Source organism: Calypte anna, chromosome 2 (genome assembly GCF_003957555.1).
Source record: "Calypte anna isolate BGI_N300 chromosome 2, bCalAnn1_v1.p, whole genome shotgun sequence".
In the NCBI taxonomy this organism is placed as follows: Eukaryota; Metazoa; Chordata; class Aves; order Apodiformes; family Trochilidae; genus Calypte; species Calypte anna.
The window spans coordinates 105,804,907-105,831,082 of NC_044245.1; the positions used below are offsets into that span (position 1 = coordinate 105,804,907).

Below are 26,176 nucleotides of genomic sequence, written 5' to 3' on the forward strand. Positions count from 1 at the left end.
TGTACATCTGCAGGAGGGGACATGTTGTGTTTTTACAGATACAAAAAGATAACTGAATTCTTTCAGTTTGACATGGTCAGATTTTCTAAAATGGATACAAGTTACTCCTGGGGAGCTTCCAATTGGACACCAGAGAAAACTTTTTAACAATGAGAAAGATAAACCATTGGAATAATCTCCCCAGAGAAGTGGTGGATTCCCCATTGGACACTTAATATTCAGCTGGACAGGGAGCTGGGCCATCTGATCTAGGGGGTGCTTTTGCCAAGAAAGGTTGGACCAGATAATCCTTGAGGTCCCTTGCAACCTGGTATTCACACTTCAGAGGAAAGTTCTGAATTCAGCCTGCCAGCCTGAACTAGTGGAAGGTGCTTCAGTCCCACCGGGCTGGGAGGCAAAAGGACAGACTGAAAGTTGTGTAGTCTTAGTTTTGTTCTATTTCAAACAGTCTACCTGGGAAGCAGGACCAATCCCAGGGAATAACCCAGGGAGACACCAGAAGCAGAGTGCATTTCATCCTCACATGAAGCGTTAGGAACCACTATCGAGGGATTTTATATGAGATTAAATTTCTGAGATGGGCAGAACTATACAGAGAAATCCCAGGTAACACCCTAAAGGAACAAATTATATGCAGTGGGAGTCACTTGAAAGTAAAAGAAGGAAGACTCTACCAGGAAAAAAAGCTCCAAACAGAAAAAAAAAGAAAAAAAAGAAAAAAAAGAAAAGAAAAATGACCTAGGGGAAAAACAATGACATGGGAAGTTCTGAGGACAAAAAATATTATCTAAGTATGTAAAATACTATTCGTTGCTTCCCCTTTCCACTTCCTCTTCTCATTGAGACATATATCCCATAGCATATAGAACAGTGTTGGCTAATAAGTGTTATAAGCTCCACGAGGGATGGCGTACTTGCAATAAATGCTCTCTGTAACTTGCTCTGTGTACGAATGGGAATGGATAGGGATGATTTTCAAAGGCAGAAAATGACTATCACAGTGCCATGGAAGGTTTCCAACTCAAAAAAGAAGGAAACAAAAAAAAAAAAAAGGAAAATTTCCTATACACTTGCCTTAGTAACTCGGTTAGTAGCTAGTGAAGGCCAGCTGAATAAACGGATGAAGAAAGCTTTACTTTTGATGACACCTGTTTAACCAGAAAGTTTTCTTGGAAATTGTTACTTAGCAATTGTTGAATAGATAAAGCCATATTTCTTAAGCAAAACTACCTGACAGTCTTACTTAGCTGCTAGCAATCTGATGTGCATGAGAGCTGAAAGCCACAACAAAAGGATTTTAATTTTTTATAGTACTAGGCTTGCACAAAGTCAGGTGTCTTCTTTGGCTTCATCTTGGTGCCAGTGACTTCTCAGTGCCCCATTTTATGACACTTTAATATGTCTGTGTTATGTTGATTTTTTCATAGTGGGATCAGGAAAAGAAAAAAAATTGCAAAACCCACAAACATTTGTTAAGAAAACTTTGTCCACTATATCTACATTTGTAACAGTCCACCCTGGAACCTTCTGAGTAATATTATTTTGGAAAACACCTGAGCATACACCAAAACCAGGTAGCATGCAGGTAATCCCATATAAGTCTCTAGCTCTGGATCCAAATCTTTTCATGCAAACAGGCCTGACTAAACTCTTTAAGTGCAGAGATTGCCATTTGAGGCTTTCCAAAGAGCTACTAAGTTTAGGAACCAGCTGCCTGCCATGGGAAATGAACTCTATGCTCAACTGGATTAACACAAGGCTGTCCTTGAAACATGCTGACAACCTATGCAGCAGTTTGTGTACGTTTCATCCGAGAATTAAACCCAAGTGAAGTGTTGCACCCTTGCCAATAATTGTACAAAGTGCCTTGTTCTCTGTTTGCAGTGCCACACTCGAAAGTAAGAAATGGCCATGAGTCCAACTTAGAGGAGTATGCACATCACAGCTGTCTCCCTTTAGCTATGCAGCCACTGAACCCAGATTTAAATATTAGTTTAAATACAGGAAAAAAATGAATGGAACAGAGTGTTAGTGTGGGGTTTGGTTACTGGCCCACAGCTTGTTGAAGCTGCAGACACAAAAGGCATTTTTTGAGTCATTAATTGGTTTGTGGATTTTTTTTTTTTGACATTTTTTGTTGCTGGAGATTCCTTGCTCCTCCCCATCCACAAAAGGATTTCTCCTCACTGGAAAAATAGGTAGCTAGATCCTACTTTTACACACATTGAAGCTTTCCTTTCCTTTAGTACCTTCAAAAGCCACTGGGGTAGAAGAGATTGACTACTGCCAAGAGTAGTTAGCACTCATCCAATTATGCTTTGTGGTGGTTTTACAAAGCACAGGTAGGATCTCATCTAGACAGGTCAAAATTAGAGCAACCTGCCAAGCAGAAAGAATGATGTATTGGAAAGGATGATATTCAACGGCTGATTTACAAAGACTTAATGGCCTGCAGTGAAGACAGTGTTGAGTTTTCTAAATGTCTTAGTGCTGGATCTCCATTTTTACTGACAAGAATAATATAATTGAGCCCAACATGAAACGTAGGACTAATAATACGAGAGGAAAGAAATACTCTGCTTTATCGTGCATTTCTGTGCTGTAAAATAACTACACTGTCAGTATCAGTAGTGTATGGTTTAGTTCTCAACATTTAGCTAATATGTCTTCTGTCCTAAAGTATGCTTCCTAGAATAGTCTTCTCAGATGCTTCTTAGGAGCAACTGCATGAATCACTTGGGAATCTACTGTGCTGTGCTTTTTCCTGTGGTTCACACCTGACTGTTGCAGTTTTAAGTGCCCTCTGGACCCCCTCAGATCTGTTATGCTAAATAGCTAATAAGGGTGCTCTGTAAATGCATGGACATTCTAAGATGATAAAAACTTTTCTCCTTAAAACAAGAAGAGGTTGAAGTATTTTTTTATTTCAGGTAAAATTTATGAAAAACAATTATTTAGAAAGACAGAAGATTCAGGTTTTCTGATCAGCCCAGGCAAGGGTTCTGCAATACATACTCACCAAAACTTACTTATGAGAAGAAGTGAAGTCCCCCAGTAATGAAGTGACAGGTGTTTGAAATACATGCTTGGAGTATATTATATCTACTACCCAGCTATTTGGTACAAGACATGGTTGGCGGTACCAAAGTTAAGCATGAACTGAGAGCACCAGATATTTTATGTCACTACATGAATGTATTTCTTTTATGTTCCTTTTCGTGTGAGAATGATATAATGTAATATAATGACTATGTAATTTCAAGACCTCAGTTTTATACCTACAATCAATCTGTAGAATACAGGCAGAGCAGAGCTCTTCTGAGTCAAGGTTTGACTTCCAATTCCATCTCTGATTCTCTATTGATCAGGACCTACATGGAGATCAATCTCCTAATATAGTTATTCAGATGAAGGCAGCTTGAATACTGGAGGGCTACAGAACATCCTCTTACTTGGATTTTAGGTATGTGTGAGTCTTTGAGAAGCCTAAACCTCATTTGTTTAAAATATCAAGTTTTTCAAATAATTGGGCACAGTTAGAAGAATTTTTCTAGTAGAGGACCACAATTGTGGCAGATGATTCAGAACTGATATGTCACTGAAATTGGAGGAAAAGTTTGCATGACTCCTATCTTCAGCGAGCCAGTGAAGCTTGGAGCTATTACTACTTTACTTCAGTGGGAAACATACATAGAAATATATTTACACATGTATGTGCAAGTTTTTTAAGGCTTCCAAAAGGAGGGATTATCCTTAACTTTTTTTGTAGGAGACTAGGAGACTCTTTGCAAAGCTTAATTCAGAACAGGCAGGCTCCTCTACTACTGTGTTACCTGAGCTAACATGTAAATATGCTCACGTGTTCCCATATCCTAGCAGCTGTGCAGTATAATATTGGTGAGCTAAACAAATCCCAATAGAAGCATCCAATAGAAAGGCTGTCCAGGCTGGCCACATGTGACAGGAAATATTTGCTGATGGGGTGCTTCACCTTCTGTGCAGTGAAGGTAAACCTCTTGATTCATCACTTGTGCTTAAAACAGCTAGTCCAGAGGTAAGCATCACTAATCCCTCAACTCCCAGTAGAGTCATGAATTTTTCATGTATCTAATTTGTTCAGGGCAAGTCACCACCTCTACGTTTCTCCCAAGCCAGACTTGACACCTGTATTCCTTGCATACACTGCAAGTTTAAGTGAGGTATTTTTATCAGTGACCTTGTGGCTCATACACAATTCCATAATGGAAGGGGAAGAATGAAAAAACTGTGCTTTGAACTTTCATAGTTACATTTCCTCCTAGAGTTCTTAAAAACCCCACAAAATACCAGCAAGCTTATCTTTCCTCTGAAAGGAATATTTTGTATGGGAAGCCATCAGTACTGACTGTAACAGACACCACATTTTCTGATGAGATATGTATCACTGAAGCATGTGGTTGTACAGAGCATATCCAGGATTACTAAGAGAGTTGGGGAATAAAAAAGAAAAAAGGAAGGAGCATACGAGGTGCTCAGAGCTTCTTGTAGAGACTAAGGTTAATGAAACCTAAGTCAGCCATTGCAGTCATTCTTATTTCAGGTCAGAAGAATGTTATAGCAAAGCATCTTATACAACCTGAAATTCAAAATGAACTCAATCTATGCATGCAATGCTCATTTTATGAAGAATGATATTAGAAAAAGACTCCTGGGTACCACTGACTGGTAGGTTTACTGTATGTATACAGGAGTTTAAATCTGAAAATGAAACTTTCAGGTAATTCCTGTATATTACACATTGGTATCTTATTTGAGTTTATTAAGTAATGTTAATGTGCCTACTTTTCATAACTTAAAGCATAAAAGCAAATAAAATAAGCTAAGCAGTTCCCTCCATTGGGAAGTAAAATTCTCAAAAGTGTTACTTCCAAATGCATGGTAATTCATATACACAGTGATTTTATGAAGAAGAAAATAAATAATGTCTCTTGCATGTTCCTAACTCAAGCCAGGCAGGCATTTTTGAGCACATTTAATATTTTAAACAAGATCTATTTCCTTCTCTAAAGACAAGGGCTGATGCCTGAGGCTCAACACCACCACCTTTCCATCCAGAGGCATCAGGGAACATGTCTTGGCACTTGCTGATCAACACCCATCCTGTACAGGGGAGACACAATTGTCATTGCCTCATCTGCATGAATATTTCCCAGGAGGATGATCTAACTGCTGGGCATTAACCATGAAGGTTAAGTAATCCTGCATGCTGGGACTGAAACCCTGTTTTCCCTCTTCCAGGAACCCTCAGGTATCAAATGAACCTCTCCCTCTTTCCAGCTCACTTTTATATACAGGAGGGATATAACATGGATCTTGCATGTAGCAGAAGTTGTAGGCTTTAATCTGCTTAAGCAGAGGATGAAAATGGATCTAAACTTCCCTGTTTCAGGGGATCTCTGACTTAGTTTTCACAGATAACCCAACCAGATGTTGAGAAGAAGACAGCCCAGCAGATGTGTACCTATGAGGTCTAACCTGGCAGGTATGAGCATTCCTGGTGAGATGGCCCTTTCTGGGTTTTGACCACACTGAGATAAGTGTCTAGGTTGGCTGGTCCATCAGCCCTGCCAACACTGGGGTACATCTGTGTCAGCATAGGAACAAGCCTAAGAGTCTTAGCTGCCTCCTCTGGGAGGTGATGAATGAACAGAGCTGCTCGCAGATCTGAACTTGACTGCCTTCCTTCCAAACCTGTACTATAATGAAGGTAAATCTATTTCAGTGGTTGCTTAATGTTTGTTCTGAGCAGGCAAATGTGGAGCTTGGATGCCCATTAAGTTACTTGGAATAAAAAGGAGGAAAAAACATGTATTATATGGGAAAACAACATGATTCTAAGCTCAGAAAGTTTCCGGCCAGGTACCAAAGTCTTTCCTCAATTACTCTGAAGGAATAACTTGAGTTGTAAATGTCAAGCTTGCAAATGGTTATACAAGTGGTAGCCTAGTTTTGGATGGGTTTCAGTCACGTTTCCCCATCCTATCTTTCCCAGGCCACCACTTCCAATTCCTCCCTGTATCCATCTGGTAGCAGGCAGCAGCAACACAGTGGCTCATCACCTGTGTTTGTACTCACAGCCTGTCCTCTACCCTCTCCTGAAATGGATATGAAGCTGGGATACCAGTGCTTGTCTTTCCCCAGCAGGGACAAAATTTCCCCTCTGGCCAGCCACTGCCAGTCACATCGCTGAGCTCTTCTCCTAGAATTGTGTCAAAGTTGGCTAAAATTGGAGGACCGTGAAGGAGATGGCCTGGAAGCATGATTGAATTGGTCTCCCTTGGGCACCCAGGGCATTTTACAACCAGTGAAATGTAAAAAGGAAAATGATAAAAGCTGTATTTCTTCCCTACAAAGCCCATCTTGTGGGAGAAGAGATGTCTGTAATGTAACACTGTGCTGCTACATACATGGCAGTATTTTTCACACCAGGGGCAGTGGTAAGATCCATGGGGAATCCATTTCTTTCTAGTCTGTAGGTAAACACACTTATCTTGCAGCATAAACAAGACATCTTGCACTGTCAGAAATAGTAAGAAAAGTTTCAAATGTAACAATGTTCAGCTGAAGAATATTAATGTATATTCAGGCATGAAGAATTCAATTTCCCCAAAATTGCTTTGGAAGAGACAGGAAAATCTCTAGAGATCTCAAAACATTTTCCCCTCAATCATAATTAGCATTTAATTCAAATTAGATTACATCATTAGTAAATAAAAAATAAACAGGAAAGCGTAATGTTGCTTTAAGTTGTCAGATATCTCAAACCTGTGTTTGCCTACATTCACGCACTTTTAAACAAATTCATGTGTTCAGTTTTAAAAAAAATATATGAACACCTGAGAATGGATTGCATTCATAAATTACTGTGGGACAAAATACACTGTGAATTCAAGATGGGGATTTCTCACTGTATACTCCCTCCTCATACTGATTGAAAGGTACCATACCCTGTTTTCACTGAAGAGGGCTAACTCATGTTTATCATAGGTAAAAAAAAAATACCCTGGCTTATTCTGTAGCAAATTCTGGTCTCGTTATCTACTTGGTATGCATTAATCTGCAAGCAGTGCCACAGAGGATCAGTGTGCTAAACACTAACTAAACACTATCCCCTCCTTAAAGCAGAGGGATAATAAGAATGAACAGCTGTGGGTAAGGGTAGGTGCACCGGCCAGAACCACTGTTCTTGGTTCTGTAACTTAAAGCAAGTCCCTTGACTTTCATACTTTGTTTTTCCATGTCTGCAAAACAAGAAAGGATAATAATTCCCTACCTCATGTGATTATTGTGAGTTCTTATTTCTTATTAGCAGTGGTAGAAAAACCTGACCATTTTACAGACTAAGAAGAGACACATAAATTTGAGAATCAGAATTGCAAATCAACTTCCCTACCCATACTGCCTTTCATTGCTCAAACCTCACACCATTTCTTTCAATATTTGTCTCAAACATCTAATCTTCATAGTCTGTTTCATACTTTAATGCTTATATTTTATTATCATTATTCATAAAATTGAAGGTAAAAATATCTTCACATGCTACATATATGTTCCTGTCTATAAACATCTCTTATTGGTAGAAACTGTGTACATCAGAGCTGCAGTTATCCCTGGTCCAAGCCTAGCTCTAGCAAGCAAGTTCCTTCATCACAGTCCTTTCTCCATTACTGTTTCCCTAGCCTCATGTGCAGAAAGGAAAACATTCCCTGACAGAGATGTTAAAAGAGGTGGATATGCCACTGCAAGAGAGACTGCCTTGAGGAAATAGCTCCTCAGGGACTGAAGAGTGGGACAGATATTGTGGAGCATTCTCACCAGCCTCCTGCAGGTTCCCTGCCAAGGGGAGAGGCTCAAGTCTGAAGCTCAAACCCAGATGTGATTTTAACCCAAAAGCCTGACTGTGCAAAGAACTTCATTTTCTGAAGGCAAGTAGGCATATTCTTGTAGTCCTTCAGAGCACTCGGCAAAAACCACATATATGAATACACATTAAGACCAAAAGACATCTGAGTGGTAAGGAGGAAATGGAAAGGACTGCCTTCAGACTGATTTTGAGTAGTGGACTGTAATGTGCTTTTTAGCCAAGACTGTTACGCAGTTAGGAACACAAGTTTTTTTCTTGTTTCCTTGCATTTCCCTTGGCACTCATTCCCATGCTACAAATGCTGAAGCTGTACCAGGATTTACCCTGAAGTTGCAAAAGTGGTTAAAAACAGGTATTGAAAAGCAGAGTGCACACCATTTCTCGCTGTGTCTGCTTAAGCAGAGAGGTAGATGGCTACTACTGTTAAACAAACATGCATACCTGTATAAATAAAAGACCAAGGAAAACCAGCAAATGCCTTATGATCAAAGGGAAGAAGAGCCAGTGAAGATGATAACTGCAGTTAAAGGTTTCTGGAAGCAGTTGCTACCTTAGTATTTTATGTGTGTCATATTTCACCAAACCTTGCTTAGACTTTAGAAGGAGCTAAGAACCACACAGCAGCACCACTGGTCAGCAGCACCACAGATATTGAGGGGTTTACCTAGCAGGAGATTACTAAAACAGCAGCTTTGTCATTTCCCCATCCCTTCTCTGTTACACTCACTCTCAACAAGACATTTCCTGCTATCTGCTCCTTTGCACTCCTGCTCCTGTCGAGTTGTAACATCATTCATCTTCTGCAGAGCCACTTTTGCCTCACTTCAATTTCTGGCAGCCAGTTTCTCTCAGTGTTGTTGCAATGACTTAAAGGGGTCTATGGGATCTTAAGCCAGATTGGTATCTTACCCTTGAAATATAAAATTTCAAGTTCAGTATTGAAAATAAACAGAATACTTCACTGAGAGATATTCTATTTAGATCAATTCCAGTTAAAATATTTTTATTGAAGTAGTATTACTACAAATCAATATAGAGTGCCTCTGCAATTGTACCCTAAATTATAGACCTGAGAATGAAATTGATTTCTGATTTGAAACATTCTTCCATTTCTTGGAAGTCTAAAGAAAATCCATATGGAAGGGGGCATCACTGCCTTCATTAGTATCCATTTAAAAGTGAATGTCTACCATTTGTCCCCAAATCAACTTTTTACAGCCTTGCACAGATCAACACAATGCAATTTTCATACAAAATCAGATGTTCTTAAGTTAACTGAAGAGAGGCAGAACAGATGAGTGATTTGAGGAGGGCAAGGCACTGCAGGAAAAGACCACAACTGGGAAGACAAAGGATGGCATCTGATCCACCTGTTGTAACTGTTACAAATGTCCTTTTTATCACAATAGACTCAGAAGAGGGCAATGCCATCCACAGAGCAGATTTGGTCACATATAAAATGTTCAGAATTAAGTCTCCAATCAGCCATACACAGCACTGTCAGGGTAGCTTAAAACTCTGTTTTAAAATGACAACTGCCCCACTTTGTTTTAGGACATAAACCCTCAGCCAAAACAGAAAAATTCCATTAAGTTTCAAAACATTTCCACACTTACTTTTTAAAAAGTGAAGATTGCTTCACCCATCAATATCTCAAGATAGTGAGAAGTCTGTAGCAACTCTGGATGCTATTTAGTGTCACATGAACAGACTTCCTATAAGCTTCCACGTGCACAGAGTTTACTCAGTCAGTAGCAGTGCCAGCTCAGACCACTGAAAGTGATACAGTGACATCCATGCCATGTTCTGCCACCACAGGGGAGATGCTGTCAGACTCAAATCAGGCTGCTTTGGGTGGTCCATCACCTGGTGGGTTAGTTCTGCATCTATATGATCAGTTCACAGCTAATAGTGATGAAATTACATCAATGCTTAAGTTTATATAGCTTGGAAGGAAGACTACTTAAGGATGGGTAAATGCTGGAATACAAATATTAGAATGACTGCTTTTTAAGTGACTTTTCAAAATAAACCTCATGAACAATCCAGATACCCATTCCCATAGCACCTGGATAACAGCATTCAATAAGAAGACAAGAAACCAAGAATAAGAAGTAGCACAATGCTTCTGTTCAAGTCAAGTTCTTTCAATCCAGAGGAGCATGTAATTTAGGAAAGGAGACTTTGGGTTTCCTGCTCTTTCTGTGCAGGGGAAAATTTTTTTCAGGATAGTTCCTGTATCCTTTTCCTGATGCTGAAATGCTAAATTATGATATATTAAAGTTTTGGGTTTTTTTCTAAATAATTACTCCAAGCTGATACAGTAATAAAGACAAGCACTGTCACAGTTTAGTGAAGAGTCAATGAAAATTGATGCAGAAATGAAAATGTAATCAACATTGAAAGACACTGTTTATGTGTGCTGTGCATATATTTCATATTGATATCTTTTTTTAAAAAATGGATTGTTAGAAAACAGGAGAAATGTTTTCTTTTTTTTTTTTTTTCCTTTTAAAAAGAGCATAATTCTGTACTGCAAACTTTGGTATTAAAGAAGAAATTACCTCTAGACTTCTGAATTTGACACATCTGCAGAGTTAGGCAATTGTCTGATGTGTGGTCCTTAGCATACCTGTATAGTTAATCTTCCCCTGTCCTGTGAGGTTCTCCCCCTTAATTGCTACAATTAATCAGCATAAAAAGTTAAGCAACAAAAAGTATGAAGGTATCAAAATACCTGATTAATTATCTGTTGTTGCAATTTCTCTCCAGACTCTGAAAGAGAAAGAAAATAATTATTTTGTAGATGTGTAAGTGAATATGATTTGCTAATACAGAGCAGAACCCAGTGAATTCAGGAAAAAAATAATCAAACCTTATAATGAAGAAAGAGAATTTAACATGTACAAATGACTTGACACTTCAAAATGGAAATCTGACTGAAGTAAAAGAAGCACAAACCCCTCTTAATCAGGATGTGATAAATGTAAGACTGAGGTATGTATCCAGTCTTGCTAACCTAGAATCCCACAAGAGGTTGCATTTGAAGAGAAGACAAAAAATTTGAAATTTGTGCTACAAAGCATCTTAATCTGTGATTACTGCTGCATGTTCACGTCCCTGAACAAGTGGCAGCATCCAGAGCTCTAGATCTGACCATTGGAGGAGTAAAAGCAGCTTCTGCCTAAAATAAAATTACATGCCTGTGTCAAGACTGAGGTTAGGCACCAGCTGGCTGAAGGAAGAAATTCTATCCTGATCCTATCCACAAAGTGGCAAGCTAAATTATGGTCTTGCTTCCTTATTCGTGCCTTCTTCTGCGGTGTCCTTCAGTGTGCTCCTTGGAGACACAATTAAAGCCCAGAGAGAACATTGCTTTTCTACAGACATCTGGGACTCCAGCAGCAATGGCATCTCAAACCACTTCTTTACTTTTAGATCAAAAGGGAGAGTAATTCTGCCTCATTTACTGTTCCCATGCACTAGTTTTCAAAAGGGCAGCTGGTATCAATTACCCTCCCTTCTCTGCTTGGAAACCATCCACATGTATTGGGGAAAGTCAGGAATTTCACACTTACCTATCCAGCCAGCCTGCATGTACCCAGAGGATTTTTTTTAAGTAATAATGATAGGACACTCTTTACAACTATGAGCTGTCAACGTAGCCTACCTAGCAAGGGTGGCTGCCACCTCCAGTACTGGAAAGGATATTCCATTTCAACAGAATTTTTTTGTGCTGATATGTGTGGCACAAGATCAAAGTTTTTAATGAAATGAAATTAAAGTGTTAAACACAGCATAAAGACTGTAATAACTAAGGGAAAATTATCTTCCCTGCTTGTACCTCTTCTCAGTGAAAGTGTTATAGATATATCAGATAAATATAATAATATAAATATATAATTATATAAATATATAAATATAATAACTGCAGGCTATATTATAAAATTGTCTCAGGATAATTATTTTCTGCATACTTGTGTTTTTATTTATGAAATAGAAAAATTATGCAATTATACTTTTGGGGATGCTAGAAAACCACCAATCAACTATAATTTAGGGGAGACTTCTCAAAATGGATTGTTCACTGAGTTAATCTTTGGCTGAAATAAAATTTATTCTTGTAACAAATATTTCAACCAAATAGATTGTTGGTAATAGAAGATTAAAGGAGTCTGTGTTTTTAGCATTCTCTAATGATATACAAGTTGCTAGGAAAGCAGAGTGTTTCAAATCTCTGGTTAGATCAACACTATTTTGCTCAAAGGTTTGTGGACTTTGAATACTGATGCTTTCCTGTTTCCCAGTACATTTGTTTTTAGGCTATGTTGATTCACTTTAAAGGAATTTTAATAACTTTCTGTTGACAGCATGGACAGCTGGTCTTGAGAATTAGTGAAAATTCACTTGCTGACTGAGGAAGGAAGTGACATCAATGAGTTTCTGAATTCAGCCCCAGGGAAGAAGTGTGCTCCTCCAGAGTAGCCTTTCATGCCATTGTATTTCCAGTGATGCCTCAAGATGCAAATTGCATTATCAATCAAACATGTGGTTTCTACCTCAGACAAATATAAAAAAAAATTAACAGAAAGGCCAGGGAAGACCATTGCAGGCATTCCTGATGCTGCTGAGGAAAACGTAAAGCAGAATTTATGGTAGTTCTTTCCTTGCTTACTCTTTATTCTTTCTTTTGGTGATTTAAAAATTACAGAACCAAGGAAAAGGAAGCTGCAGAAATGTCTCTGTGATATACCAGTAATGATGACATGGGATAAGCAGGACAGGGTTAAACAGGACAGAGATTAGCCAGACTAAGGGATAGAAAAGAGATCAAAATGAAGGTCACCAGCAAATTGAATACTGTGTTCTCCATTTATTTGCTAGATGAATCTCGTTCATCGCAGAACAACTACGTGAATTTAACAGAGTCAGCAGTTGTGCTCAGAAGACACCAAGGTCTGTAATAAGAGACGCTGCACATTAGGGTGGAAATACATTGGCATTTTTATATGGGGAGCCTGAGAATTCCTGGTGTGTACTGTACTTTTGTTTATGGAGAAAAGCTACAAAAAGCAGTGAAAAAACATGAACAACATCTACACCACTGGAAGGGGATTCATTTCCCATCTGAGGCCTAACAATAGGATGGTAGAAGGCTTTGTCATTGAAAGTAGCCAGATTTTAGTTTGTCCTTTTCTTGTTGTGGTTTGATTTTGTTTGTGGTTTTTTTGTTTGTTTGTTTTCATTTTTAATCTTGCAGTGCCTACTCCCTAATGTTTTATTTCTGGCACCCTCCATTTCAAAATGGATGCTTCTGCTTAGCTGCTTTTTGATCACTTGTGGTGACCATCAGCATCCCCTAGAAGGCTTCAAGAAGGTCCACTAGAGAGAGGGCCCCAGAAGGACATGACCCAATGGGACGCCAGGAACTGTCAAAACACATCAAAAAGGAACACCTGAATTAGTCTCACAAAATGCAGGTAACTCTTTAGACTTGACATAGGTTTCATTTCTGTGACAGACCCACACATGCTGATTTCAAAATTTATGAGTTATTCCAGTGCTTCCGCAATGAGGTAGCAGCCTATGCAAGATGAATGGATACACGGGAACTAACCAGGAAATTTACTGTCACCTGGAAATACATATGGAAGCTGTCCAGCAGGTAGATAGTGTAATTCAAGTGATACATCTGCAGCTCAGACTGTATGTGAATGGCTTGCTCTTATCCTGTTCTTCCTCCAGAAATTTCTTTTTTCTACCTGTCATCTGGCAAACTGTCCCTAAATGTGCTGAATTGTGCAACTTGACCAGCCTTGAAAACACAAGTATATCAAAAGACCTTTATCATACACAACTATATTTCAATGATTATTTGAGTCAAAAGATGTACTCATCAGAACTACGATTCTCATTGGATGAGGCTCTGCTCTCCTGTCACTCTGATGGAGGTTAAACTAGTACAACAGGATTCCAGTGTTGTTTTTTTTATCAGGACTGGAGAAATAGACCGATCCCAAAAAACTTCTAGTGATTTTCTTTTGTGTATTTCCAGTTGCAAAAAGTGTAATAGATGGTTGGGTAGCTGAGATAAATGGTCTTCTTGGGTTGACCTCAAGCTATACCACTTTAGTAAAAAAAAATAAATTCAATTACAGCAAACTTTTCATACACTAATTAGTATACTAATTCCTGTTTCCAGTTGGGTTTTCCAATTCTTTTTTTAAAAAAATTTTTGCTTGCTTGTTCTTATAATAAGAAAGGTTTCCTTACTGAGAGTAATAAGGCATATTTTCTGATGTAATAACCACTACAGGACACCCACACGTGCCATAGTCGATGCTGTCATGAAGAACAACAACACTGACTCTTCAGCCTTATGCACACAACTTACACAGAGCACAACATAATTACACACAGTATGCCCTGCTTACTTCCATACAAAGGAATGTGATATTTGTGCAGGTTTACAGATTAATCTGCTGTAATTCCTTTTAATGTTAAACTATTTCCACTTCAAATATAATTAAGATCACCAGGTACAAAAGATTTAGATTGGAAATATGAGTACACTCCAAAAGAACAAATAACAGCTTGATGCTGTTTCTTACGTTCAAATAATGGGATACATCAAGGACTTTGGCAGCATGTTTGTTCTCAAAGACTGAAGCAGTAGAGAAAAGAAGGTTTCATTCCAAAAGACTACTAGATTACTGCATTTAATTAGAGTGTAAAATAAATCTATCTTCCTTCCTTCCTTCCTTCCTTCCTTCCTTCCTTCCCTTCCTTCCCTTCCTTCCTTCCTTCCTTCCTTCCTTCCTTCCTTCCTTCCTTCCTTCCTTCCTTCCTTCCTTCCTTCCTTCCTTCCTTCCTTCCTTCCTTCCTTCCTTCCTTCCTTCCTTCCTTCCTTCCTTCCTTCCTCCCTTCCTCCCTTCCTCCCTTCCCTCCCTCCTCCTCCCTCCCTCCCTTCCTCCCTCCCTCCCTTCTTCCCTCCCTCCCTTCTTCCCTCCCTCCCTCCCTTCCTCCCTCCCTCCCCCCCTCCCTCCCTCCCTTCCTCCCTTCCTCCCTTCCCGTTTTTCTGACTTAAAAGGAAAAAGTATGACACAGATTATTTTCGGCGCACAAAGATTAAAACAATAATAAACACAGAACCACACATTTCCTATAAATTATCTACACAATTTCTGAGATCTGTAAGCAACACAGCTCCTGCAGATGTGCACAGCATTCCTCCTCCTTCTAACAAGGAATTCAGAAAACCGAAGCTGCTTAGTGAAAGTATTTTCTGCAAAACATAGTTTAGCTTACTTTTGCACCTCTGTGATAATTATGCAGCTGAATATGATTACAGTGGCCTAAAATGTATTAATCACAACTTCATGGTATTGCATAATCCTTCTCAGCTGTCACGATGCCAACTAATAAGTTGTCCTGGCAGTAGGAAACATAAAAAGAAACCCAAGTTGATACTGATTGAAGCAAATGAAGGAAAGTTGGCCATCTCAAAACACTGAAACTCTCACAGCATTCCAAGTTCTCCCTAGCTAATTTTTTGTGATTACTTTTGATATGAAAACAGACCTTTAATTGTCAGTCTCTAATAAGGATGCAGGACTGTTCCCTGGGAGGTTCAAAGAACCCTGGGAAACTGTATAGTGCTCAAGTAGCCAAATATCTTGTGTTGATTAACATACACCATTCAATTTCCACCTAATAAAGTATTAACAAAAAGAAACTCTAAATTAAAAAAAAAAAAAAGAAATTGGACTGACAAAGAAACATTAGTCTTAATAGGACTGAGGGCCCTCATTCATTAATTATGCTGTGCATAAAAAAAGAGGTGGGGATGTAAATCAAATCCATTCCCGGATCAAATCCTCCATTGCCTAACATTGTGTAACTGTATGTACCTCAAGGAGATGTTAGAATATAAATTAATTAAAAATCTGAAGTTGTACCTGCCCTCTGCCCCAACAGCACTGGTAAATATTTCCAGATTAGACAGAATTACCAGGATGCCCACTAACAGAATTAGTAGACAACCCAGTTCGACAGTTTTCTTCTAGAAGGCTGAGCTTTATATACCCGGAAAAAGGGAAAGCAAAAAATTTGTCACCTTTTTCCTTTAAGGATGGGAGATTAGAGATATATTAATATTCCATATTTGTGAAGCATGCCATAGCATGTTTAGTTTTAACATTAACACAGTATTGATATCTTGGTTTGGATGGATTCCAGATGAACATCATGTGTATTTTCAGTGCCTATTTGGCATTCCCCCTGCATTTAACAAGCACGGATTGTCTCAGGTTTTTTTCATAACTCACTATGCAACTGCTTTGGAAGGCTTTTTCCTTTCATTCAACTACTTTACAACTTTTTCAGATTCCTGCTCTGTTGAGGAACTGAATGAACCAAATCGTGGATTATTACTCATCTGCAATTAGGCGGCAAAGATCACTTAATTCTGGCTTAGCAGATTCATTTCTTCAAACTCTGTCACAATGAGATCAAAATCCTAAGGTAGAAACTGCCTCTGTTCTCACACTGCATGGGCCATTGCTTTTTCATTTGAAATCACGTGGAAAGCTTTGGCTTTCACATTGCTTGTCAGGTATAGTGTTTTACATTATGATCATCTAAAGGATAGGTCATCTAGCCTGTTAAAATGCCTTTTTAACTACACTCCACTGTTGAGCTCAATTGCTTATGCAGATATCTTCCACAAAATAGGTTTCTGGGCTTTGACACGAAAGAAGTTGTTGCCACCCCTCAGCTGGTCCATTGCAGCTGCCTGTATCAAGGTCCCTAGTATGTGTTAAATGAGGGACTCTGATTTTTTTCTACTGAAGGAAAACTATCAGACATTTACTCTAAGAACAGCATGGTAAGAGCTGTCATAATGGAAAAAACCACAGAGAGCAACTCTAAGGTCTGGTGCTTGAACCTACATACTCAGACCCCAGACATAAACAAGGCTATGGACATACAGCTGTCTCTTTAACATACCCTGTTGTGGGCTGAGGCAGCTGAAGCTTTGCATTGCACTCCCACTAAGGCTGAAAGATTGCAGTAGTTTGGCTTTGGTTTGGGTTTCTGCTTGGTTTCTGTCCCTGTTAAGAACATAGAGTTGCCCCTTCCCAGCCGAGGAACGTGACTGCAGTGAGAATTTGCAGTCAGATTAACCATGCTGAAGCAAAGCCACACAGAGTCTTGACCATTCCAATCTGGCATATCCTAAAGAAGGTCAGCATTTGATTTTTCACTTGTAATGAAGATGGGTTGATACCCATCTCCGAAGCACGCTATCCCCATTTAATCTTAATACCCTGGAAAATGAAGATGAAGGCGCCAGGACTGATGGGAAGCAGTACACAAGCTCCTAGAGTGTTATGTCCACAGAAACTTATTTTGACTCACCTGCTAGGGCAACTACACCACAAAGAGCTGAGCTACAGAGCTTCTCGGCTGTGAATCAGAAGCAGTGCAAGATGAGCATGCAGCAAGCCCAAACAGGGGTGGAAAAATCCAGCTTCTTGGCACTAATTACAAAGTAGAGTCCCACAGCAAATTCTCCATGGGAAGCCTTAGTCTACAGTTTCTGTATTTCAGAAATAAAAAGGACATGAATTGTCTATGCAAAATAAGGCCAGGAAGTGACCAGTGGTGATAAGAGCAAATATTCTTTCAATTTACTACTTACTCTGAGCTATGCCTACGTAAATAAACTGTACTTGTGTGAATCTGCCATGTTTCTTTGTTTAAGGTCTAAAAGTGCCACTTTCAGGCATTCTCTTAGCACATTGGCCTCAAATAACATATCTGAAATTATCTGGAAGTAAAATATTCCCCAATGAGAATGTGGCACTTCCAGAAACACAGTAATCATGTTTACAAGGAAGGTTACATGCAGGGGAATCTGAAATTAATCTACTAGTAAAGAACAGAGTGAAAAAGGAAAAAGTGAAATAGGATCCCCTTAAAATAGAACCTTAACACCTGGAAAACTCAAACATTTCTCTAAACAGGATAATCTTATAGTGAAAAACAAACAGGAGGAAAAGAGGAAAAGAGAAACACAGCTAGAATATAATATTTTTTAATGCATGGCTCTGAATGAAGATTGGTCTGATACAAAACAAAAACCCACAGCAATCAGTTGCTGCAGGGAGTACAAATTTATCTGTGTTTTGTATAACTACAGTATGACCTTTTACAACCAGCTCTTGTGCTTGAATTCAGCTGTAGTTATTGCAAGTCATTTGTAAAAGGTCATCCATGACTGAGAATTTAATATGAATCCAAGATGCACAAGGGTTCAGGTGTGTGCTACTCAAAAGAATCTGGGGAGAAAGAAGGGGGGGTGGAAGCTCAACTATTGTGAAAGATTCAGTTCTCAAATGGATTTGGATAGTTTGGCAAAAGTGATTAATCTAAGCAGCAAATTTCTGCTATATGTATGAGAATTACTACAGAATGCACAGTTTTTGTATTTGTAATTGATGACTATGTTACTGAAATGCTACCAGAGGAGGTTATGTTACTAAATAAGGCTACTTATTTGCTTATTGTAATTTGAGTCAATTTTTAAATGTCTACAGCACCATAAAACCTCTTATTCCCACTGTTTCTCCATTATAAGAAAAGAATGGACACTTGGTTGTTATTGTTACAAAGAAATAAGGTTCTCAGATAAAGATAGTTTATAGCCCTATTAAACATCTATACCTGACTATCTGCATAAACAACTTTAGTAGTGCTTAGGTTTTTTTCCCTTTGTTTGCTTGTTTTGTTTTGTTTTTTGTTTGGTTTTTTTTTTGCAAAGCAGTACTAAACAGGTGATATTTTAAGGAGTTCCTTACAAGAAGAGCCTATAATGATGCACAAGCAATTCTCAAAAGGAAAAGTTCAACAGATATATGAAACCATTTTAGTCATGTTCTCTCAAAGTGCTCATTCAATTTCAGGAAGTTCAAACAGGGTAGTTTACTTAGATAAAAAAAAAGATACAATAATTTAGGGGTAGAAAAAAAAGAAAATTAATGTAAGAGAGAACCAACATTAGTTATTTGAACAAGATCTTATGAAACCATCTCCCAAAAACCCAAAACTGATTTTAAAGAGCAGCCTGTAAAGGATTCACTATATGAAAGCACATTTAAGCTTTTCAAAAACATATTCTTGTATGCTTAATGTCTTTAAAGCCAAATCTGCAGATCAGGCTTGTAATCTGCCATACTTCAGCTAGAGGAGTAGCAACTGAGTGTATATTGCACATCTTGTGGCTCCTTGCATCTACCTCCTTTCCCACAGGTGAAACACCCTGATGCTCCAAGCCTCATAAACAGCACCACACTCTGCTTTAGCAGGAACTTTTTGCTTCCTTTAGAAATGCCCTTTGTGCCTCCTTCTGTGTGCCATCCTTGCTCTACCAACTTGGATAGGGGTGGTGGTGCTCAACAGTGGAAAGCAAGTTCAAGTGGAGAAATCATCATGAGAACAGAACTCACGTATGTCACTGAAAACACACTTAAATGTTTCCTTTTAATTAAACAGAGACTGAAAATAACAGCAGTAAGGTGGAACAGTGGTACTCAGAAACTGCAAAGCACTCCAACGCCAAAAGCATAAATGATGCACTCACTGCACCCGTGGGATCACTTGGGCAGAGTCCAAGGAGATGTTCTCAGGTAGAGCACACCTTTTCCTTGCCCAGACAGTGGATTGTCAAATGGGCTTTAAAACCACACCTGCAGGATTTGTACACACAAGCGTTTTCTGCCCACAAAGAGCCATATGCACATACCAAAAGCTGGTACCTAGCCACAATTTGCATCCATGGAACATGCAGGTGCAGTTTTATGGAGACCTATGAGAGGAATGTGACCATATAGCACACAACTACTATTTACCTCGCAGCCTTCACATAGCAGCTGAGGAATCTTCCCGTGGGACGTGCCACACCAGGCACAGCAAAGGGAGGCAGAATTTATGGCTGAAACTGCAGCTTCATGACCAGCAAACTGATTTAAGAGCCAAGACTACCCAGTCCCAGTTTGTAAGACATGGCTGTGGACTAATGCTGGTAGTGATGACAATGGCCCAAACTGAGGGTCAGATTAATGTGCCTTCTCCAATGGCAAAAAAGAAATACTGAGAGAGTTCATAGCATCAAGTGATTAAAAATATTTTTTTTTAGGACTGAAAAAGCACACCTCGTTTATGCTTTCCCAGTGAACTGTACTCTTTTTTCAAGGCATTAAAGAATAATCCTTCATGCCTGACATGAATCAGTATGTGAATTACTGACCAAGTTTGCTTCAGCAAGTGGCAAACTCACAGAATTACAGAATGTTAGAGGTTGGAAGGGACCTCAAAAAATCATTGAGTCCAACCCCCAACTACTCATAACATGGTGCTTTCATTCACATGCAAATTACAAATTTTTCACTGAATTAAACACTCAGGAAGAGACATTTCTCTTTTCTTCTGGCAGAAGAACACAGTCAGTATTGTATCTGATTAACAAAAATTATTATTGGGTTCTTGCTAACTGAGGACAAGGTCTTCACATATTTTCACAGATCAAGGGGAAAATGTATATTTCTTTTTACCTTATTATTAGTACTGATTTGTAATGGACATCATGCTTTATATGAAATCTAATTAAAGAATGTGAAAAGAAACACAAAGAACATGTGGAAAAAATCCCTTCAGATTATAAAGAAGTTTGGAGTAAAGCCATACCAATTGCTATTACTTAAATATTAAGTGAAGGGGAAAAAAACCCAATTTGACAGAACTGAATTTCCTGCCTGAAATCTTGATAAGATCTGAAAAAGAAAATATTATAATTGAGCATCCACTTCCTACACAACTTTTCAGCATCACTAACATATTGACCTATTACTATAATTAAAATGATTTGTGTACTTTGTATTGTTTACAATATTAGGGCCAGGTCAAACTACTCCATGTATATGATAAGAAAATCTTCAGAAAAATTAATTTTATTATCTTGATGTTGCTGGCAGGGAGTGAAAGCAGTGGCCCTAATTTTTTAAATGGATGGTTAATTAGATGTATAGCCAGAGACACTGGAATAGCAGAGCTGCAAACATCTTACAGTTTCAGCTTTCTTCTGCTTAAATGAATACATCATTAATGTCCTTACTTTCAACACTTTTTGCCCCAGGATCACAGAAAAAATTAGAAACACTGCTGGTTGCTACTATATAGCACCAATGTTAAACGTAGTAACAAATAAACCCATTGGAATAATGGCAGCTGGAGTTATAGATAGCATGACACAAACTCAGAGAAAATAAGTCATAAAGAAATTACTCATTTTTTATTCTCATTTCTGAGGATACAGGATAGACCAATGCTATTAACACAATGTGGACTCGTGTTTCTTTGCTGGAAAGCAAATGGCATCATGAAACCACCCACTCATGCTCAACAGCCAAATAATCTTAGCTAAAAATACCACTTCAGACAAGCTACAGACACACAGCTTTTCTTAGGGTTTGGTTTCACGATTGCCTTAAGCTGCTCAATTTCTGGCAAAAACAGACAGCCCAGCTCTTGCTGGGGCTGTAGTGACTGATGTGCTCTTCCTCCTACCTTGTGCCAACACTAGTGCAGTTGCATTGAGAGGTCAAGATGCATCACAGGCTTGATTCTGCTAAAAACTCTCATTTTGCTTAATAGGCTGATTTTCAATCATATCAGGCTCTGGGGACACCTTATAGCACCCTTCCTGTATCTAGGGGACCGTGGCAATGCTGGAGAGGGAATTTTAACAAGGGCATGTAGGGACAGGATGACAGGGGGTACAGTTTCAAACTGAAAAGGGTGAAATTAGATTAGATATTAGGGAGAAATTCTTCATTGTGAGTATGGTGAGACATTGGCACAGGCTTTCCAGGTATATTCTGGCTACCCCCTCCCTGGAAGTGTTCAAGGTCAGGGGAACTGGAACTGGGTGATCTTTAAGGTCCCTTCCAACCCCCACCATCATATGAGTCAATAATTAAGCTCCAAAGCAAATAAAGAAGCCAGGGCTCAGAAAAAAAGCTACAGACTTCACCCAGAAAACTTTAAGTAAAATACTGAGGCCCAGCTCTTCACACCAACTCTGCTTTCCAGAAATGCATGGTCACATAGCTCCCTGTCTTTCATGAACTGGGATGAGATCTGTCATCTCACCAGTTTGTAAGGCTGAGGAGTGTAACCACCATAGGTTTCACAAATGGTGACCTGGAGCTCAGGAACTGAGTGCCTGCTCTAATATCACATATGAAGTTGGTCAAAAGGTATTCAATTAGGCAGTTAATGGCATTAGTCCTTTGCCAACCCAGTCTGTTCCATGATTCGATGATTCTTTATCAGCTCATCTCAGTGCATCTGCTGGGCAGGTGGAGATGTGTGGCTGGGAACAGCACTGGGGACAAGAAGAAGTCCCCTGCGGGGGAAGCTCACACGTAGGCCAGCATAAAACTCTTGTATAGCCACTTCCACAGAGCCCTCATCTTCCCAACTGCTTCTGAACCATCAGCACCAGAATACTAAGATTTGTCATAAATGACTGACCAGTTCAGGGCTGCACAGGACTTCTTTATTTTACTTCTACTTATTTTACTTTGAATTTTTAATACTCAGATACACTGTCCATTTGTCTTTCCCAAAGGTGTTCAATAACAACTCTCAAAAGATTTCTTAAGGGAACTTAAGAGGCAGAGAACTATAGAGAACATCTTTGGCAGGGGTTTAGAAAAGCAAGTGTTTATAAGACAGGAAACAGAGCATAGAAATATGAGAGAGAACAGAGAGTTGTCACTGTGGAATAAAGTCACCAGTGGAGTCCTCAGTCTCATGCTCTTCAACGTGTTCCAAAAAGCATCCAAGAAAGGTACCGAAAAGGGAAATGACAACATTTGCTGGTGATCTTCATTTGTTTGGAATGATGAAGGCTAAATAAGTTTTTACAAGACTAAGTTGGTGATAAAAAGACACGTGAAGTGCAAATCATGCAAAGTGATGCTAGAAAACTTTTAGGGGCAAACCTTTTAATTTAAACTCAAAAGTGATGGGCTCTAAATTGAATTATGAGCTCATGGCTCCTCAGGAATGAAATCCTGAGGTGGTAAAACTGCATAAATATGATCTCCACTCTCACAAGTTAGAGAAAGCAAATTGAAGACCAGAAGAAAAAATTAAAAAACCCCAACATCGTGTTTCTGCATATACACTCACTTGTATCTTGTATATTACATGCAATTCTGGTCCTTCCACTGATGTGGAGAATTAGAGAAGAACAAAGGAGCCTAAATTGGTGGACTGAAAGTATGAAGTGGCTTACAAGGAGCAACAGCTTCTAAACCTGGCAGAGCAATGATCCAGAGGAGACACAATAGAGATCTGTGAAATCATAAGTGACATGGAAGGGGTGAATCAGAACTGTTTGCTACCTCTTCTAACACAGGGCCAGGGGCATCAGATGAAGCAGGCAGATGGCAGGTTGAAAAAAAACATGAGGAAGCAGCTCTCCATGCAACTGGGAAAGGAAACTCGGCAACTCTTTGCCAGGGGATGTTACGGCTGCTAAAACTTTACATGGATTCAGGGGACAACTGAACAAGCTGAGAGATGGGAAGTCCTTTGGGGTTTGATAAGCAAACTGAAACTACCTCTGGTGCAGGAAGTCCCTGAAACACAAACTGCTGGAGTTTGGGAAGCTCACATGAGGAGGTTTCACATTTCTGAGAGGATACAGAGCAAGGCAGAGCTCTGACCTGATCCAGTATTGCTGCTGGCATGTGCAAGTCTAAAAAAAAAGTCCCAATTTAAAATACTTCAGCATCTGGACACCCTCAATAAGTAGGTCCACTGCAGCTTACTGTCACGGGCCACTGATGGCAGGCTGTCAAGACAAGAGTAAAGCTGTGTTCTGTATTTTGTACCCCAGACATGTAGTGAAACTATGATCAGTTCTTGACCACTGGGCACATAATGTGTTTGTTAAACCTTTTTTCCACCACTCAGATTCTCTGCACATGTAAAAGTTTTCTTCTGGTCATGTCAAGGACCCCTCAACTCTGGCAGTGCTGAGCAAGGAAGCAGCCTAAGTTCCTCCAGGTGTCACAAATGAAATGTTTCCCCTTTGCTTGCGCTTTCAGGGGCTAAGCTAAAGGGAAGTCTCAGAGCAATGCTCATTTTTGACCCTGTGATTTTGTTGTTAGATCACATGTGGGAGACCTTAAACATGGGAGACCATTTTTCCCTCCCCCACTGAAGGGTGATGGAGATGTCCTGCTCCATGGGAATTCCCTACTTACTACAGTGTCCTCACACAGGATGCTTCTGACCACTTCTGTCGAGCTGATACACATCTACAGCCACAGGAAACTGGCTGTAGCACTTAGATGAATTTCCAAGGAAAAGAAAGAACAGAATTACCAAATAATAAAAGTATTAGGCCCTAAGTGCAGTGAAAAATAAGCACAAAGACCTCAGTGAATTCCAAAGTTACCTAGAAAGAGTACTGAGAGCAAGGGATTGACTTACAGTATTCAAAGCCATGTGCTAACACCAGAATGTTCTTCTACACTACAGGCTGAAAATGTCAAGTATTTAGGAAGTATTACAGGAACTTTTCACCATCTGTAAGTTTGCTGATTTGCTTGTTTTGCTTCCTTAGAATAGAACAAAAATCACTAAAAAACCCCAAACTAACCTCTTTTTGAGAACTGAACTGTATTGCTCTTTTGTTCATAAAGCAGATATTAATTTAAAGAATATAAATAGCACAATAACCATTAAAATTAAATCTTGAGCACTATTGAATCTTAAGCACTATTTTTGTACTGCCTTGATTAAATACAACTGCATTTTAATTAACTTTTCATATAGTAGTCATTTTACAGTTTTTCTCCTTCTATAAGAGGAAACGAATGTCTTCTTTTAGACATTTGTTTTTAGGGCAAATAATGCTCATCACTTCATTTTTTAAAAAAGTGAAAAACAAAATCTGCACAAACCACTGAATGTTCTCAGTTGTGTTAGACAAAATCAGCCATCAGGTTTAAAGTTCACCTGCATGGATAGTCCCCAAGTTGATGCCTGTAGTGTTTTTATTGCTGACTCTTAAGTCCTACTGGAAGGGCCACTTGTCGAAGATGCTACACCACTTGCTGCTGAGTTGTGTTGATGGATTGTGTGAGTGCTCCTCCATGTAAAATCAGGTTACCAGCCAAGTGATTTGCCCAGCATTGGTACAATGAAAAGTTAGCTGGAATGTTAGCACCTGCTGCCCTCTACCTGCTTCATTTAAAATGCCTAAGCAGCAAAAAACCAGAGAATACTTAACTTTCAAATTTTTAAAATTTTCAGTCTTATAATTAAGCTGGTCAAACTCACTCTTATTATAACAGATTTCAATCTATTGATTTTTAATTACAAGAGTAAGAAGTGTTATTCACCTCTAGGTAGCAAGCCAAACAAGGGAATTGCATTACCAAATGTTCAGATATTTATTTCTTGCATAATTTTATCCTGTTTTCATAAAACCTAATTAAATATCCCTTGACAACATTCAGTGGGACTGTGAATTCAGATGTACAACTTACCTTTCCAGGAAACGTGGTGGGAGCTACAATGCAGTGAAGTTCATGACACAGAGTGAAAAAAGAATTTCAACTTGTAAATCTCTGTCCTGCAATATGATCTGTGCTCTGAAGCACTCACATAGGCCATCTGAGCACCAGCCACATACTACAGAAGGGCATACCCTGATGTCTGCACAGATAACACCATGCCATAAAGGACAAAGTCCCTGTAAGTCATAGCAGATAGCCAGCACCATGAATGAGGACTCAGAAAAAGGTTGTCTGAATAGTCTTGACCTGCCATCCAGCCTAAGTGATACTACTGTAACCCACAGTTATTGTGTCTGACTTGCATTCTAAATTCTAAATTCACCCAAGAGAATTGTTCAAAAGTCCTTAACTATGGGGAATCAACAGAAAAATCCCTTCTTTTGTTTTTTTTGCTAGGGGGTACACATGTGCACTAACCTCTAGACTTTAATGCTGCTTCTGTCTGAGCTACAGAACAGGCAGTATTGCCATGGGACAGAAGCCATGTAGAAGGGCACTAAGAGAGCCAGACCTAACTTCAAATCCGTGCATGTAAAGGCTGTGCTGCAGCTGTGGATATGCATGTCCATTAATCATGTGCAATGGCTCTAAAACAGAAAAGATTCAGGAAATT

The 26,176-nt window shown here is 39.1% G+C and overlaps 1 protein-coding gene across 1 annotated transcript in view; it reads right to left on the reverse strand.

The window, feature by feature from the left end:
- Positions 1-26,176, reverse strand: part of CHST9 (carbohydrate sulfotransferase 9) — a 78,402-nt gene that overhangs the window by 2,402 nt on the left and 49,824 nt on the right. Inside the window, exon 2 of the mRNA XM_030445762.1 lies at positions 10,641-10,678. Within this exon, the coding sequence (XP_030301622.1) occupies positions 10,641-10,678 (38 nt within the window). The remainder of the gene's footprint in view (positions 1-10,640; positions 10,679-26,176) is intronic.